The sequence below is a fragment of the Lonchura striata genome, chromosome 2, assembly GCF_046129695.1.
Source record: "Lonchura striata isolate bLonStr1 chromosome 2, bLonStr1.mat, whole genome shotgun sequence".
NCBI classification, from domain to species: Eukaryota; Metazoa; Chordata; class Aves; order Passeriformes; family Estrildidae; genus Lonchura; species Lonchura striata.
This window is the reverse complement of record NC_134604.1, coordinates 27763950-27778791: the sequence shown is the minus strand read 5'-3', so window position 1 is coordinate 27778791 and position 14842 is coordinate 27763950. Positions and strand designations below refer to the sequence as shown.

Below are 14842 nucleotides of genomic sequence, written 5' to 3'. Positions count from 1 at the left end.
ACATTATCTGATACAGCATACAGGGCAGAAAACTCATTTGCAGAAAAACAGTATCTTGCATTTCTTCTGAGAAGGGCATATGCAGATTGTGTCAAATGCTTATGTACAGAAGAAATAAGTCAAAAACCTACCTTAACAATGGTAATTTTCTGATTTTTTAAATACCAGTTTTTCTCTATTCTTAAACCCAAGCCAGAAAACTCTTTCTAGATATTTCATGTTCATCACTGCAGTAACTTGTAGAGTCTCATGTCAATAGACCTTTTACTCTGTCTTGCATCCTGAATAAATTTTTGCATGTCTACATTTTTGCAAAAATCTAAAACAGTTTTCTGAGTACCTCTCTATTCCTATATTAAACACACTTTTTTGCAGAGCAAGTTTCCATCAAAAAATTATCTTCCTACACAGATAAGCATCTTTCCTTACTTACACAATCCAAGATCCTATCACTTTTGCTGGTTTTTCTTTCAACCAAAAGCTCCAACTTTCATACATATTTCCAAAATAATTTTTCCTCACTCACAACAACCTGAGGAATGAAGCAATTTGTTCTGGTTCCATTTGAACACACAGGGATGTTCAGGGATGTCATAGCCTTAGAGCTATGACAAAGTAAGGTAACAAAGGATAAAAACAAAAGCAAAACCTCAAATCACATAACCTTGCTCAGCTGCAACCTGCAGCATTAAGAAGAGAAGAGCTTTTAACGGGAAGCAGGCACAAAAGCAATCACTTGTTATCGCTGCAATCCCAAACTGGAATTTGGTCAATTGTGTCAATTCTCTTTGGGCAGAAGATGAAGAACAGCACTACAAAGTTAGTGGCACCCTCTTCTGTGTGCTTCAAGGACTACCTTTCAGCCTGTTCATCATGTAAGAGCCACAGCAATCCTTTTTATCTGATGCACATCCAAAGGGATGCACGGAAACACGTGAGACAGATTAAAGATGCCAGAGATATCTCAATTTCACAGCAGCGTATTCAGCACGTATAAGGAGTCTATTTCAGGGTCAAGGAAAGCCAGACAAAAGATTCCAATGGAAGGAAGAAGAAACATTCAGATTTTTTACAAAAGCAGTCAGCAAGAGATCAAGGTGCTTTATTAAAATCCATGCAAGCCTTCTCAAGAGCACAAAACACTGCCTTTCAAATTTATAAACAAACCAAGAGTGTGATATAATTCTCAAGTAACAAAATCATAATGCTCTGGATTAAAAAAATAAGGATTAAAAAAACTTCCACAATAACATCCTGATATGGGCAAGGGACTGGAAGTTGTCTCTGGAAGAGAAAAGAAGAAATTGGAAGCTCCAGATGACTTTTTTGATTGCACATCCCATCAGTAAAAAAAAACTTTTGAGCAAACTTTAAGAATATTTACTTATAAATTATATATGTAGTACTGTAATGATATACTATATATTATAAAGCATACACAAAAATAGAATTAGGGGCAAGAAAAAGATGAAAAACTGTTTTAGAAGATTTTTATTGATGTTACAAAAATATTTTCTTAGTATTCCTCCCACCGTCATGGATTGTTTTGCATGCATCCCACTTTGGAGTGTGCTGCAGATGGCTTTTTCTCCTCCTTCCTACTTACAAAGACATTATCTAATCCCTTGAAGCTCAGTGAGGAATAGCATTTACCTGGAATTAATGCAGAGAAAAATAACAACTATGATGGCAGAGATCTAGTGACTGGAATTCAGGACTGGGGAAGGGTGGAGGACAGCTGAGACTCAGCCCATTTTGTTAGGGGTTATACTCCAGAACACATTCAGGAAACTGGATATTGGTGAAGGCTAAAGCATGGAAAAGAATTTACCCATAAGGAGGGAACTGATCAGGATTATGAATTATAAGAGGAAAAAAGAAGTGAGGTGAATTTTAAGTTTTAGAGAAGGATAATGAGATAAGATAAAGGATAATGAGAAAAACAGGAAGAAATCTATTTTGTTTGGGAGAAGAGATGATCTTCAACTGTTCTGCATGCTTATCAGCAAACAACAGAAACATCACCCAGATAAATTAATCACAAAATTATTGCACACCTGGTGGAGAACACCACTTTCAGGAAAAAAATCATTGCTTACTGTTAGCCTTAGAAGGCATTTCAAGAGTCTGTCCTGGTTCACTTCAATTTCATACTTTCTCCTAAAGACTTTTGAAGGTAGATGCTATGTACTAACAAGACAAAATTGGAAAAGGTGGCAAATCCTCGGCAGAAGACACAACTGGAATGAAAAACTGTCTTTATGAATTACATAAATTGTCATTAGTGAACAAGATGCTGTCTAGTTCAAACCATCCATTTATTTTTTCCATACCTGCACTTACTTTCTAAACAGCTTACAGATGATGGTTGTGAGCCTTATAAAGGCACCTTTGGATTGGCAGAATAGGTATAAAAACAGCATCTTCTATCACCATTCAGACTCTGCAATACTGGGACATGTGCAAAGACTGATGCACACAATCCAAGTGAGTGCCTATGCCTGCAACTATATCACACAGGATATTCTCAAACAAAGTAACTTCTGACTAAGAAATCAATTCCAAATTTTAACTGCTCTAACCTGAAAAGGTGTATCAAAAATTATATTAAAGGATTTTGCATCACAGCTGACAGTAGAATGAAGAGCTATCACAAGTTGAAGAATCAATGTTTTGACACCATGAAATTCTACAGCATATTTGTAAGCAGACATTGCCATCGCATTAAATAAAGTGACTTTATATAGCCTTAATAAAAAAATCAGTGAATACATATTTAAAATGTTTTATTGTACAAATTCTGATGCAGGCAGCAATCTGAGAAGAAAACAAACAACAACTACATAAATTAATTCTCAGATTTCCAAACCCGATTTCCTGTCTTTCAGCATTCAGTAGCTTACAGGGTCTTAATGCTCTTTCAAAACTGATTATAAACAAACATACGGACATTTATTGCAAATCCTTGAGCCCTCACTGGGAGTTTCAAAGAGCAGGCCTGCTGTGCTGTTTACTTGCATTTGCTTTCCCTCTCCTTAAGCATGCACTCATGCTTGGTGCCACAAATGCTTCCATCAGAGCAAGCAGAATTGGCACAACTCCAAGGCAAATTGTCATTTTGCTATTAGAAATGCACCAGAGATAATAAAAGTGAGCTAATAAACTAAAATTCAAATAAAAAGGGGTTAAGAGAAGAAAGCTCTTATTCCTTTCTTTTACAGGTGCAAGAGCAGCTGTGCTCCAATGATCTTGAATCTGAGATACAACTCATTACCTGTACTCTGAGGAGGGAGAAGCACGGTATAAAAGATTAATTTATCAAGGTAACAAAGTCTCTTTCAATCCAAGAGAGCAACAAAAGACAGAAGAACCACAGAAATTTGTAAACACTTGTTTATAATTTTGTCATCTAGTTAAATATAAACATAAAATTTCAGAACAGTGCTGAAGACCAGCAGAGACTCATTGGTATTCATGAGGCATTGGTCTTACATGACATACAGAAGTTCAGAATTGCACAGAACCAGAGTCCTGCAAAATATATTTGGTAGAAAGTTCTGTTTCAAAAATTGTCAGTCTAACCAGGCAAATCAAGCAAGTGTGAGGAAACAGTGTTATTCATTTCTCCCATTTGGAAGACAAGAGAACCTAAGTAATAAGTGATAAAGCCATGTAAGGATACTGGAGCTCATGCCCAGTTTAAGCTCTGGTATCTAAACAACACAGTCACCCAAGGAGCATTTAGGAGGAGCTAAAAGCTGCATGTTGATGGGCACAGGTCAAACTCGGGCTCAGTCACATCTTCCCTGGCTCCACAACTGTAGCTGTTTTCCCTGCACTAGACTGTAACCACTGCAGTCCTGAGAATACACAAGGTAGCAGACCCTTAACACTCCAATTCCTGAACGAGTACTACAGATTCAGATGATGACCAAGATCATGTTTTGGAATCAAATACTAAACTGCTGAGAAGCACAGCAGCCTTCATTGCCTGAAAGCATCAAGTTCCTGTCAGCTTTACAAGTTACTGCTTTTGTGGGTCATTAACTTCCAGCTCCAGGCAGATTAGGATGAATCACCAAAGCATTTACCAGTGGCTGAGAGGAAGGACCACATGCAGGACTGAGGAACTCAATCCTGAACAAAAACATTCCAGCCTAGACACGAGATGTTCAGTTATCACATAAAAACATCTGGGTGATAGTAAGTAGCTCAACTGTGTCTTGATACCACACGGATTTCCTTGAGTTAAATTCTTTAAAATGTAAAAAAGGATCATGTCAATCACAGAACCCAAAGGAATCCCAAAGTTTTAGCTGATAGAGCATCATATACAGCAGGCAAGAATTACTGCCTCCTCCATCAGCTTCTTTGACATTTTTAAGATTTTTTTACACCAAGATTTTTACATAGACACACAGATCAGCCAATTTAATTACAGCTTTTGTTGTCTTCTCATACAAAAAGAATGTTCAGATGAGCTTTGTTGGGTTTTATTTAGTTTTAAAATTAATGTGTTAGTTTTAATATTAATGTAAAATTAATATGATTATTGTTCCCAACAATAATCATATATTCATGTGATCTTGTTCACAAAGCAGGAAGAACCACTGAGACTGCCATCCCTCCATTTCAGCTTGAGTGAAGATTCACAAATCACCTAATGTTTTGTCTTTTATGGTCAAGTTACATCCTTGTCCTCACTGCTTTTTAGGCTTCAGGGTAGATAAACAAACCCTTTTTAATCCATTTCAGCAGCTCAGTGCAATTATTATGGAAATTAAAAAGGTATCTCTTCTTTCAGCTTCACTGAATTACATTCAGAAGTTGCTAATCTCTCTGCAACTTAAAACTACAGTATTCAAGTATTCCCATAATCATGGACACTAGGAGTTTATATACTCCAGTCATGCAGTAAAACTACTAAAGGCATTTATCTACTTGTCAACAGGATTGTTTTCAGAAGCAGAGCAGTTTAACTCTTTTCCCTAGCCTGAAGTCAGCAAACTGGATCATATTGTTTCAGACTAACAGCAAAAGGAATCCAGAAAAGACGGCCTGCCTTAGCTCCACCTGTAAGCACAACCAAAGAACGTGATTATTAGCCAGTTGTGTTAATTCACATTAAGTCCCCAAGAACAACAAGAAAGTAAGAATAAAACTATTAAACGGCCCAAGAGGAAGAAAATTTTTTCTGTGAAGAGAGAAAATGCTTCCATGATGCAATTTTAGACTGGCATTTTCAGAACAGATTTGTATTATTGAGCTTTCTCCTGTTCCATCAAAGCAGCTGCCTGTTCCCTTCTGACACCCAGATTTCTTTTAATCAATGAAGACATGATGCTGTGTTCTGATGAAATGCCCTTCCTGGCCATCCCTAGCAGAGAGAATTAAAAGCCTTGCCAATCCTTTTGAAGTGCAAATCTACACCAAGTAGGTTTCATGCCTCTTGTTATTGTTGCCTCTCTCAGGAGAACACAGTTGAGCTGGAACACTGAACACTGGACTGTTTACTTATCTTCCAAAGCACATCCTGCCTTCCACTTGAGATCCCATGATCTCTGTCTGCACTTCCACTCTCCTTTTTCTGCATTCCCAAATCTTGCATTGTTCAAGCAAAAAAAGCTTTGATAACTCTAGACTGCAAAACAGCTCATTCCTGAAGTGGCAGAATCGCTTACCTGAACATGGGTTGACAGATTTTCTTTCTTCAAGCTCCATGCTTGACCTGTAATTTGCTCTGGAAGACATGTATCAGTACAGGATGGGCACACTTGAGCCTCCAGCTTGTACCCTGACAGCACTTTGGGAGAAAACACACCCAGCTGTATCACTCTGATCTTAAATTGAAAGCCAAGAAGACACCAGCTATTTTCTGGCCGAGAACCAAGTGCAGCTATACAAAGACAGTCCAGGGGCCCAGTCAGCAGTTTAAAATACATTTCTCTAGAGCACTGTAAAGGATACAAGTTAATAAGCTCTGCCAGGGGGCCACAGTAGGTTATCAGTGGAGAATGAGGCATGCAAGGTGCTCTAATGGCAAAGTAGTGCTGTAACTCAGCTGTGAAATAGCACCCTGATCACAGACTGCAATGTGTATACAGAACTGCCCCTCTATGTATTTATTTATTGATCAAAATTTCGGCAGCAAACTTGAGAAAATTTAAGATACCAACCACATTTCCTTCAGCATTTCACAATGACATTAACCTATACTTTGTTTCCCCTACAGTTTCCCCTTCCTGATGAGCTGGATTTGCAGTTAGACAAGGGGAACAATTTAACCTTTAATGTTTAAAAATAAAAAATCAGCACCTGAAGAACAACTTTATATTATTTAGAGGAACACCACGTTGCTCATTCATCTCAGTGTGCCGATCATTCTTAGCTCAACTAAATTAAAATTACAATTTTTAAGCAAAGACATTTCTCTTGAAAAGGTAAATTAAACATTCAAAAATTGGGCTGCATGAGACACACATCAAATTATTTTTAATTCAGAAGCATCAGATGATTTAATCTGTATTCACTATAAACTGGAAGAGAGGAATCCTTGTCTCCTCTCCAGAAGCTAATACTGCTGCAGCTCGTATGCCCAAACTCAGCAGCTCTGAGCAGACAGCTCTTCCTTTGGTTCCACTGTGGATAAATTAAGCCAAACACTAAGGCAAGAAAACACAACTGGACAGAGGGACTATTCAAAGGAAGCCTAGTGGGAACCACAGATAGGTGTTTTTTCTTTCAGTCAAGAAGACCACAACAAAATACCAACTGAGCCAACATACTATACCCTTGAATTGCATGCAATAGCAGAGAGACTCCATGAGCTCTAGAGCTGACTTACAGATGCCCATGCCTAAAAGAGTAACACCCTTCGCAGACAAAATTACTAAGGCTGCAGTTTCAAAAGAACAAGTCACTAGAATAAAAGAAAGGAACGCTGCAGTTCAGCTTTCATCACTATAAATGTCTTAGCAATATTCACAGATTTCACAGAGATCTTCTTGCTGCAATCTATTTCAATTTGCAAAGCTAAGAGAAGTTAAAGTGATAACCTCTACTTGAAGGGCAATTACTTCTTGTACTTCAAATAATAAAATGCCCTTCACAGATAAAACAAAAATAAAAAAAGGGCATCAATATTGTAAGTCAGGGCATGCATTTATCAGATAGGTTTTTTAATCTGAGAGCCACAAGCATTCCAGCCAGAGGTCAGTGTGGAATACAGGGAAGTGATCAGCCAGCATTCTACAGGCAGCAGCTTATCCTCTTGGCTGCTCTTCTGCATAGAACAGGTTCCAACCTATTTCCCCATCAAGCTGAGAGATCCATGGTTAGACCAGCTGGTTATTTTCCAGACAGGGTGCCCAACTCACAGAGAATGGGTTCAAGTTATAGATGCAACCTTTAACTCACTCTACAGAGTATTCTTACTTTGAGGAAAATATGCATTAATTCTAGTATGTTTTTCTCAGTTTTCCTTTCCCTGTGGCTCCAAACCTTATCAAGCTGAAGCAGAGTGAAGCTGACAGGAATACTCTTGTAGATTTTGCCAGGAATTTGAATAGAAATAGAAAAACTAAACCGAGCATGGACACTTTCCTTCTGCTGGTGTTTGCCAAAAGCTCTCAGTGGCAGCAAAGACAAACAAAATGTGCTTGTAAAGTCAAGGAAAATAACACTGATGGGTTTTCATGCACTTGGAAAGCTAACAATAATAACAAAAACACACAACTTCACACAGCTTGAAGTTGTTCAAAGGAGAACTGTTCTGAATACTTTCTTTTTCAAGACAAGTTTTAGTATGCCTATTTACATTAAGACTTGCCAAGTCCTCATTTTGGCTGGTTAAAAGCTGTAAATTGTTGTAGTAGTAGCATCACTTACCACATACATGGAACTACATGGCAGGCAAAGCTATCCAGAATGTCTGAAAATCATTGAACTCAAAGGACAAGAAACAACAGCATAAAGATCAAACCGGACTGGCTACATTGTATGAATATATATAATAAATATCTCCATGTGATTTTTTTTTTTCTAGTGGCTGGAAGGGACAGAATACAAAAAGAGATGTACTAGAAATGGACACAAATGCTCCCAAAGAAAGGGTAAGGCAAAAAAAGGAGGGAAAAAGGGAAGGATAATAAAAAATTAACAAAATAGATAGGACAGGCTCAAAAGCAATTTGAATCAGATGAGGAACTTTTGAAGCCAACATAGAACTTGCCTGAGGAAGTGGGAATTCAAAAGAAGATGAGAAGACAGATGTGTTCTGAGCAGCTCACTGGGGATGAAGTGAGGAGCTGAGCACTCAGGAGAAAAGGCAGTAGCTCCAGAAGTCAGCACACAAAACCAAAGCAAAAAAATGAAAGACTAATCAGATTTCTTATCTCAGAAAAAGGGCCCAAACCATACAAGTGCTCAGCTGCACACAGGCTGCCTGAATGTGATATTAAGTGCCTTGTGACAGGTACACAAAACCAGTCTCTGAATGTGTTATGTGCAATTCTGTTAGGAAGTACACAAAGGACATGTGAGAGGCTGACAGTAAAACAAGTGGGTTAAAATTATATTCAAGGTGCTGTCTTTCCTTCTAGAAAACTGATATTGTCACCTTCAATTTGTTCTTCCCAAATTAAATTTCTTATCAGTACACAGAATAAAAAAGTCATATAGATACACAGTATGTTACCGTTACAGTGCATTTATAGGAACAGCAAGACATTCCCACAAAATCACCCACCAAACCAAGAGCAAACTGTGGGAGGACAAAGAGCAGACAAGTAATTGACTGCTGTGATTTCAAAAAACAACAAAATATTGCAATGATTACCACTGTGATTAAGAATATCCCAACAAGCATCACCTTTCTGATTCACATTACCCACTTGTCTTCCATCCATTTCATTCCACTACTATTCACACCTTATCTAATTGAATATTAGGGTGAGGACACAATGTATAGATGGACGTGAGAGATCAACTGTAATTACAACATACTGGTAATATCTGTATTTTTCTTCACAGTAAGAGAAGTGAAAGAAATTCATGAGTGGGTAAAAATTATATTGTAAAGGTGATAGAGAACAGTGGAAAAACGACTTCATCTAGCCTTACACTTTCTAACATCAAATTCACTTTCTGCACTGGTGAGTATCCTAACAGTTTGATACTTAGAATACCTAAGAAAATCCAGGGCTGAATACCGGTGTGATGCACTGCAGAATCTCATTTCTGCCACTCCTTGACTTCCAACTCGTTCTACCTTTTGCATTTTCTAGTCACATACTTTCTTTCAAACTGACCTTGAATTTGACAGAACTCCAATACCACACTAAGATTTACAAATATGATTAAGGTTTGAGAATAGGATACATTAGAGACCTTCTCCAGCCAGATCCAATCAATCACGCTACAGAAACACACATCTATGAACATAATTTCCAGTGTTGTGACATTCTATAGATTAAGCAAGCCAAGCCCATCTGTAGAGAGAAAAGACAGAGCCCTCTACCGGGTGAGAAATGCAGCTCCTCCCGTGCTTCCCCCGCACACCACTGCACACACGTGGGCGGATTCAATTCTCCAAACATCCAGTCCTCAAAATGGTATCGAGTTGTTTAGGTTGATCTGCAATTCAAGGGATTGACCTGCAGAAGCCAAATTTCTGCAGTTTCCACATTAAAAGCACAGAGAAGAACATTCTTCCCATAGGTTTAAGAGACTAATGTAACATCCTATCTTTAAGTGAAACAGGAAAACCCAATGTTCCTTTGTGCCAGTGTCCACTTTTGGCCCAGGGCTGGCAGTAGACAGAGTTCAGCAGTGTTATTCACATCACACATCTAACAGATGGCTTTACTGCTCCTCAGCTAAACTTTTTCCTTGTACACCCCCTGCCTCAAGAGACAGCCTTAATCTTGTTCAGGGGAATAGCTGAAACTTTCCACCTCCATAAGCATTCATCACAGCAGCAGCTGCAAATTCATGTGCAGAATGAGGAGTGATGAAATACCAGAGTACAGTCAGACAGCAGATGATGGAACAAGAGAAAGGCAAGGACCAAGTGCTCATAGTAGGGTATTCCAGGAAAACAACTATCTTTTTCTTTTCTCAGTCATCCTATCTGAAAAACAAAGCTAGAAGTAAAGACTTTTCATTCATCAGCACTATTGTTTTCTCTCCTGTAGATTTCAAAACACTCACAGAAGTGGCTGCTCAGCCTGTAACAACCCAGCCTGCACCAATTCCCATCCATAGGCAAACTCTTCAATCAGAAAGTTTTTCTAAGGTTTGCTACAAGCTTCCATTGCAAACTTTTGCACAATAAAATCATGCTGTGTTCACACTGTTTGCCTCTAAAACTAGGGGTTACTGATACAGCTTCTTTGGAGGCAACAGTGAAAAACACTGAGGAGAAAGTGTGACACCTAGAGATCTGCTCAAGCTCCTCCTGTAGAGCAGATGGGGCTAAAACTCCTGACCTGGGCATGCCATGCTCAGAGTTAACAGACACTGAACTCACTGGTCACGCAACCAAGCAACTCCTTCAACACAGCATGCATTTCTTTCCACTTTTCAGAAGATCGCCTTGTGAGTTGAAGCAGCAGAAAAACTCCAGTTTTTGGCATCATCTTGACTTTCACTGTCACACATCCTGTTCTTGAACTTCCTTCAAGTACTAGATATGTTGTTCAGCCTTTGACAACACAGAAAGTCTTTGGAGGCTTTTTTGCGTTGAGACATTTAATGGTAGAAAAAGGGATGGAGAAAAAAAATCTTGCAATGCTTTTAAAAGCAGAGGGAACACACTCTCAAAGTAACACTTCTACTATTTAAAACTACTGTAGTGGCAAGCACACTACTTTGTTCAAAATATTTTTCCCAAGTTAATTGAACAGCAGTCAAAGCACATCCATACCTACATGTCCTGAAAACAAAGCCTTCTCATTATCAATTATTTTTTCTCAGCAGACTCATGCTTACCCTCCAACACCATCAATAATCACATTTTCTGATGAAAAAATACACACTTAGGTTTATTTCAACACTATTCAGAGATGGAGTAAAGGAAAGAGCCAAAAGAGAGCTACTTGACCCATAAGAAACAAAGGTCTGCTAAATCCAAGAGCTAGACACAGATGCTGTGATAAAAATTAAAGAGCTCTACAGATCCAAATTATGAACAGGCTCTTTATAAGCACTCTTAATTCACAAATTCCAGTATAATGACCACAGTCATGGAGTGGCTCTGGAAACCTCTTCACCCATGCTAATAAGGAAGCGTTAAGAGCAACTCTTCCAATTCTGCAATTGCTGAGAGTTTGCATTTGAGCTGTAGATAGGAAAGAGAAAAGCAAAACAGATGAAAACACAAGACATCTAAATCATACCCCTCTCTGAATGACAAGGACAAAAGACAGGCTGTGAAAGAGGGTATGTTTAAACAAAATACTCTCAATTTAAGTGCAGCTTGGTCCAGATTGGTGCAGAGAATGCCTTCCACGTCCTACCTGCTCCATGGATTAAGAGCTTTTGGCCCTGCAGGCCTTTTAATTCACAAAGTTTTATCAACACAGCTGCAGTCTAAGAACAGTTCAGGTCAACTGTGACTGAAGCTATGTGGCTCTCAGCTACCCTTCAGCAGTTGTACTGCCACAACTTTCCATGAGTGGGAGAGGTTTATCTTTAGCACTGACAGGAGCTAAAGACATTCTTGGAAAAGCACAGCTCTTCACTGTATAATAAACCTTTTTCTCTGCATGCCTTGACCTCATGAGCTTCCTCTGGGAAAGACCTAGGGGTCTCTCAGGTCTTTTCTGATAGAGAATTCAGAGCATCAGGAAACATGGAGACACAATCCACTGCAATATAAAGCAGACATACAGTAGTATCATTGTGCATTATCTAGATGGAGCTATCACTGACTCAAAAATAATATAAAAAGAAACAGAATATACGTAAATTCTATGCAGGTATGCTCTTACTGAAAGTAAGTGGAGGCAAACTGACAATCTTGTTATTTGCACAAATACTGACAGAACTCCTGGGAATTGCTGAGAAAACAGCACTCAGCCTTTTCCTCCATCAGAACATAAAACACTCCATGTGCCAGTGAATTATTTCACACTGGGGACACAGCCAGTGCCTGTACTGCAGGCAGACCCTTGGTTGACCTTATCAGTTCCTGGAGTACAGGCCTTGGTATCAAAGCCAAATCCCAGCATTATTATTTTCAGCACCTCCCTGACAGGCAGTTCTTTGCTCTCAGAACTCACTGCCCACACAGGCTGGGAGGCAGTGGCCACAGGCCTTTGCCAAGTGCTACAGGTCCCCATGGGGTGTCTCACATTCCCCACTGTGTGTGTTGGTTCTCTACTCTCTCCTTACCAATGCAAACTGTAAAAGCACCATTTCCTTTCAGCCAACACACACAACTGTAGCCACCACAGATGACCATTAATTGTGGAGGGCACGTAGAGTTTCTACCCTCAGTGGTGAGCACAGAAATTCTGTGCGGGCACTGCTGGTTTGGTGCTCTACAAGGAAGCAATTTCTACTCAGCGAGCTGCGCTGGATTTCATAAACAGATGTTACTTAGTGGATTCTGCTTCTCTAGTACTAAGTAATATTTTCATGGTTGCTCAAGTAAAAGGAGTTTCATAGCTTTTTAACTTTGGAGGCATGAAAAAGGGAAAATGAAAGGCTGAACATTTCTTGGGTGTTTCCACTTGGCAGATTAAACATCAGTAACCCCAGATTAAAAGATTCAGTGTTGCTAAACAATCAAATTTACAGCTTCTCATTATGCTAACTGACACAAAACATCATACTTAAAACGTATCCAAGAGCTCTCCTAACTTCTATCCTCTTACTTTTCTGAAAAAGTAAAATCAGGACACAGAATTCCAAAGAAAAAATTTAAAAAGTAAATGAACACCTAACCCTCCCTGCCTTCCCCCCAAAATAATCCCAGATTAGACTAGTAAAACAGTCTCATCGGGTGCAGGTGTGCTTCCTTTTATTCCCTGGCACAGAAGCACAAAGTAGACAATGACACCCAAGAAAGACTCTCATTTCATATGCATGTGACAGATATACACTTCCACTGATACTTAGACATGAATAAGAATCTTGTTTACTCCCAACCACAGACAAGACTGTAATTAATTTCTTTTAACTTTTGTGAGACCGCCTTGCACCGGGAAACAAGGTTGTGCAGTATAATGCACTAGGCTAGAGAATATTAAACAGAAACAACTCACCTCTTGCATGATCAACTAAAATCAACTCTACATATACCCCCTCTGCAAACTATCTGGACAGTTTACTGGCGAGACCAGGTTATACTGAAAAGCCATCAGCTTCCAACAAGGACAGATTGCGTTATTCACCCTTGAGTGTGACTTCAATAAGACTTCCATTTCTCTACTGCTTGTTACTCAAAAGCATTTCACCAAGATTCCTCTTTGTCTGTATAAATCTGTATACACTCTTTTTGTGTTTTGCTCAAACATTTACCACCTGCAGAAACAGAGTGCCCTCTAGCTCTGGCCAAACTAAAAGAAAATTTTCCTAAGGCTCTGTCTCCTTAAAGTCCAGCACTTAGAGTCACAGGAAACAGCAAGAGCAGTCTGTTAGCTGTACCCTTACCTGTCCTGGGGTCAAACAGCTGGTTGGCCTCCAGATCTGTGAAAGTGCTGAAGCAGATGGGGCATTTAAAAGAGGCGCGGTTGGTGGAGTCTCTCTCGTCGGTCTCGATCCTGCGGCGCATGTGGTCCAGCTTGTACTTGACCACGTTGACAAGCAGGCGGTAGTTGATGAAGTAATAGTTATGGCGTGTGGTCTTGCCATCAGGAGCTGTCTCGACCCTCATCCTGCATTTGATGAACTTGTCACCCTTGAGGGTGTTGAGGACAGCCCTCAGCTGCTTCCTGTCAAACTTCAGGAGCTCCAGCATGTCCTCCTCCTTCACACAGGGGTTCCTGATGAGGATGTCCAGAGCCAAAGCATGCTCGATGCCATAAAAGCCACGCACCACATATTTGGCAAGGCGTTTGAGAGCTGCTGGGACCTCAGTGAGGACGTCTGGGTCAGTCATAGCAGGTCCAGATCGTGAGCTTCATGTATACTGCAAGGACAAAAAGGCAGATGGATCCTTAGCTAGTCTTCTAACTTCCAAAGTTCTTATTTATCTTACGTAGAGGTAAGAAAAGGATGGGGTGTTTTCCATTTCCCTTTGCTAAGCCTTGTACTTTCTCCTTAGGTGTCAATAATGCTACAGAAATACGAAATGATACCTCTCATTCAAAGCAAAACAATGTAAAACTTTTTTTAAAGCTCACAATAAATTAGTACCAAAACATACAGCAGATTTCATTTGTATTCAGTCACAGCCAACACAGCTTGAGTAAGAAAGCTGTCCTCCAGAAGACAGCTTTGAGATAACTGAGACCCATAAATTGGGAAAAGCAGAAAATAGCTACAGAAAGAAAGGTCGTAAGACAGTCCAAGAGTGGAGTCTGAGGGCCTCAGCTGACATCACTTGATTCTAGTGTAAGCAGCCCTGTCTAGTTTAGCATCTCAGCCATCCCTGGGCAGAGATGCCCTATGAGGACAGCTTGCTGTACAAGCTGGGATGCATTCAAGCAAAAGCTCCCAGCTGCACCATGAGAAGAGATCCTTGCTCATAAACAGACCTCAGTCAATTATCTGCAGCATGAAAACCATTAGCACTACCAACTCCTACACCACAAACTGCTTCAGTCTTGTTCTTGTATGAGCAAAGAGGTCCTTATAAAGGACTGAACCTTTATTTAAAGTCCCACATTCAGGCCTT

At 39.6% G+C, this 14842-nt stretch overlaps 1 protein-coding gene across 1 annotated transcript in view; it reads right to left on the bottom strand.

Moving 5' to 3' along the window:
• The window catches only part of GTF2E1 (general transcription factor IIE subunit 1), a 49206-nt gene that overhangs the window by 27403 nt on the left and 6961 nt on the right, over positions 1-14842 (bottom strand). Inside the window, exon 2 of the mRNA XM_021548974.3 lies at positions 13657-14134. Coding sequence (XP_021404649.2) covers positions 13657-14104 — 448 coding nt within the window. The 5' untranslated portion in view covers positions 14105-14134. The remainder of the gene's footprint in view (positions 1-13656; positions 14135-14842) is intronic.